At 58.9% G+C, this 3,792-nt stretch overlaps 1 protein-coding gene across 1 annotated transcript; it reads left to right on the top strand.

The window, feature by feature from the left end:
* Positions 1–257: 257 nt before the first annotated feature.
* NRARP (NOTCH regulated ankyrin repeat protein) lies at positions 258–683 on the top strand (the record flags this gene model as incomplete). Its single annotated transcript, XM_083520715.1, has 1 exon — positions 258–683. The coding sequence occupies exon 1, from the start codon at positions 309–311 to the stop codon at positions 681–683; it is 375 nt and encodes a 124-aa protein (XP_083376841.1). The 5' UTR covers positions 258–308.
* Between the last annotated feature and the right edge of the window lie 3,109 nt (positions 684–3,792).

The raw sequence follows: 3,792 nt of genomic DNA, 5'->3' as shown, positions 1-3,792 counted from the left end.
CCAGAACCCTGAATTCTCCAAACCCTCGAACCCAGAACCGGAACCCAGAATTCTCCAAATCCTCAAACCCAGAAGGCTTCGAATCCTCGCACCCGGCGCACTAAACTCCGAATCCTCGAACCCAGAACCCAGAACCCGGAATCCTTCGACTCCTCGCACCTGGCGCACTAATCCTCGAACCCAGAACCCAGAATCTCCAAATCCTCGCACCCAGAACCCAGAATCCTCCGACTCCTCGCACCCGGCGCACTAATCCTCGAACCCAGAACCCTCCGACTCCTCGCACCCGGCGCACCAATCCTCGCACCATGAACCAAGCCGAGCTCCCCTCTCCCCCGCCCCCCTTGTCCCCGCCCCCCGCGCCCGGCGAGCGCCTCTTCCGGGACGCCGTGCGCGCGGGGAACACGGCCGCCGTCCACGCACTCCTGCGCACCATGAACTCGTGCGAATTCAACGTGAACGCTTTCGGACCCGAAGGTCAAACCGCTTTGCACCAATCGGTGAGCGACGGGAACCTGGAACTGGTGAAGCTATTGGTGCGCTTCGGCGCCGACGTGCGATTGGCTAACAGGGACGGCTGGAGCGCATTGCACATGGCGGCCTTTTCGGGGCACCAGGACATAGTGCTCTACCTGGTGGCCAAGGCCCGGGGGGGCGGGGCGGGAGGAGGGGGCGGGACTTGAACCCGGCGCCGTGCGAGGACCGGACGCGCACGTTGGGAGCGCACGACTTGTACCCGCCGCCGAGGACTTGTGCGCCACCTGGAAGCGCATGGCTTGGGAATTCACGGGGTTGTTGGAAATGTGCCATTTGAACCCGCCACTGGGACTTCATGGGAGCGTGCAAGGACTTCATGCGCCCATTAGAAGGGTGTGATTTGAACCCGCAACCGAGGACTTATGCGCCACTTGGAAGTGCGTGACTCGAACCTGTGGCCAGGACTTAAGGGGCATGTTGGGAGCGCACAACTTGTTGGGAGTGCGCAAGCTGAACCCATGGCCAAGAACTTGATGCGCCCCTTAGAAGGGTGCGATTTGAACCCGCAACCGAGGACCTATGCGCCGCTTGGAAGCGCATGACTCGAACCCATGGCCAGGGCATGTTGGGAGCGCACAACTTGAACCCACAACTGGGGTTTAATGGGCGCAATTTGAACCCATGGCCAGGGCCGAGGACTTCATGCGCCCATTAGAAGCTTGCGATTTGAACCCGCAACCGAGGACTTATGCGCCGCTTGGGAGCGCATGGCTCGAACCCGCAACTGGGATTTAATGGGAGCGTGCAACTTGAACCCAGGACTTCATGCGCCCATTAGAAGGGTGTGATTTGAACCCGCAACCGAGGACTTGTGCGCCGCTTGGAAGCGCATGGCTCGAACCCGCAGCTGGGATTTAAGGGGGTTGTTGGAAACGTGCGATTTGAACCCGCAGCTGGGATTTAATGGGAGCGTGCGACTTGAACCCAGGGCCGAGGACTTCATGCGCCCATTAGATTTGAACCCGCAGCCGAGGAGTTCATGCGCCACTTGGAAGTGCGTGACTCGAACCCAGGGCCAGGACTTAGTGGGCGTGTTGGGAGCGCACAACTCGAAGCCACAACTGGGGTTTCATGGGCGCAATTTGAACCCATGGCCAAGGACTTGAACCCGCAACCCACTCCCGGTGAGGACGGATGTGCCTGTGGGAAGGGTGCAATTTGAACCCATGGCCAGGACTTAATGGGCGTGTTGGGAGCGCACAACTTGAACCCGCAACCGAGGACTTTTGTGCACAGCCCGGACTCATGCGCCTGTTTCAAGCGCATGACTCGAACCCGCAACCGAGGATTTAATGTGGCTGTTGGGAATTTGAACCCATAGCCAGGACTGGATGGGTCTGCTGGGAGCGCATGAGTCGAACCCATGACCGGGATCATCCGAAGGGCATGATTCGAACCCAACACCGACTTTAGGTGCGCATCTTGCACCCAGGACCGAGGACTTAATGGGCTCCTTGGAAGCGCATGACTTGAACCCACAACGGAGGATTTAAGAGGCCTGTGGGGAGCGCATGAGTCGAACCCACAACTGAGGACTTATGCGCCTGTGACTTGAACCCATGTCCAGGACTTAATGGGCCACTTGGAAGCGCATGACTCGAACCCAGGACTGGGATTGAATGGGAGCGCACCATTCGAACCCACAACCAAGGACTTACGCACCTGTCAGAAGCGCGTTACTTGAACCCATGTTCAGCACTGCCAGGGACTTAAGGCATCCATCAGAAGGGCGCAACTCGAACCCACAACCGAGGACTTATGGGCCTGTTGGGAATGTGCAGCTTGAACCCATGGCCAGGACTTAATGTGCCCCTTGGAAGTACATGAGTCGAACCCACAACCGAGGACTCATGCGCCCCTTGGAAATGTGCACCTTGAACCCATGGCCAGGACTTAATGCGCCCCTTGGAAGCGCATGACTCGAACCCACGACCCGCCACTGCAGAGGACGTTAATGGGCGGTTGGGAGCGCATGACTTGAACCCACCACCGACTTGATGGGCCTGTTGGAAATGTGCAACTTGAACCCATGGCCAGGACTCGATGCGCCCCTTGGAAGCGCATCACTCGAACCCACGACCCGCCACCGACGTTATTGGGCGGTTGGGAGCGCATGACTTGAACCAGGGATTTCATGCGCCTGCTGGAAGCGCATGATTCGAACCCACCACCGGGATTTCATGTGCCTGTTGGAAGCGCACGACTTGAACCCACCACCGACATGGACTTAATGCGCCCCTTGGAAGCCTGTGACTCGAACCCACGGCCACCAAGGACTTATGCGCCTGTTGGAAGCGCATCGCTCGAACCCGTCGCCCAGCACTGCATCCATCAGAAGGGCATGCCTTGAACCCACAGCCGAGGACGTATGCGCCCGTTGGAAGTGCGCCACTTGAACCCATGACCAGGACTTCATGAGCCCCTGGGAAGCGCATGACTTGAACCCACGACCGACGACTTAATGCGCCCCTTAGAAACACACGACTCGAACCCATGGCCAGGACTCCATGCGCCCATCGGAAGCCTGTGACTCGAACCCATGGCCAGGACTCCATGCGCCTTTTGGGAGCGCACAACTCGAACCCATGGCCAGGACTCCATGCGCCCCTTAGAAGCACACAACTCGAACCCATGGCCAGGACTCCATGCGCCTTTTGGGAGCGCACAACTCGAACCCATGGCCAGGACTCCATGCGCCTTTTGGGAGCGCACAACTCGAACCCATGGCCAGGACTCCATGCGCCTTTTGGGAGCGCACGACTCGAACCCATGGCCAGGACTCCATGCGCCCCTTAGAAGCGCACAACTCGAACCCATGGCCAGGACTCCATGCGCCCCTTAGAAGCACACAACTCGAACCCATGGCCAGGACTCCATGCGCCTTTTGGGAGCGCACCACTCGAACCCATGGCCAGGACTCCATGCGCCCATCGGAAGCCTGTGACTCAAACCCACTACTGCATGCGCATGTTGGAAGCGCACAACTCGAACCCATGGCCAGGACTCCATGCGCCTTTTGGGAGCGCACAACTCGAACCCATGACTGAGGACTTATGCGCCCCTTAGAAGCACACAACTCGAACCCATGGCCAGGACTTCATGCGCCTTTTGGGAGCGCACAACTCGAACCCATGGCCAGGACTCCATGCGCCTTTTGGAAGCGCATGACTTGAACCCACAACCAAGGACTTATGCGCCCCTTAGAAGCACACAACTCGAACCCATGGCCAGGACTCCATGCGCCTTTTGAGAGCG

The sequence above is a fragment of the Podarcis liolepis genome (assembly GCF_965112155.1).
Source record: "Podarcis liolepis genome assembly, contig: HAP1_SCAFFOLD_104, whole genome shotgun sequence".
Lineage (NCBI taxonomy): Eukaryota > Metazoa > Chordata > Lepidosauria > Squamata > Lacertidae > Podarcis > Podarcis liolepis.
The sequence above is the reverse complement of the archived record's forward strand: the minus strand, read 5'-3'. Positions and strand labels throughout refer to the sequence as shown.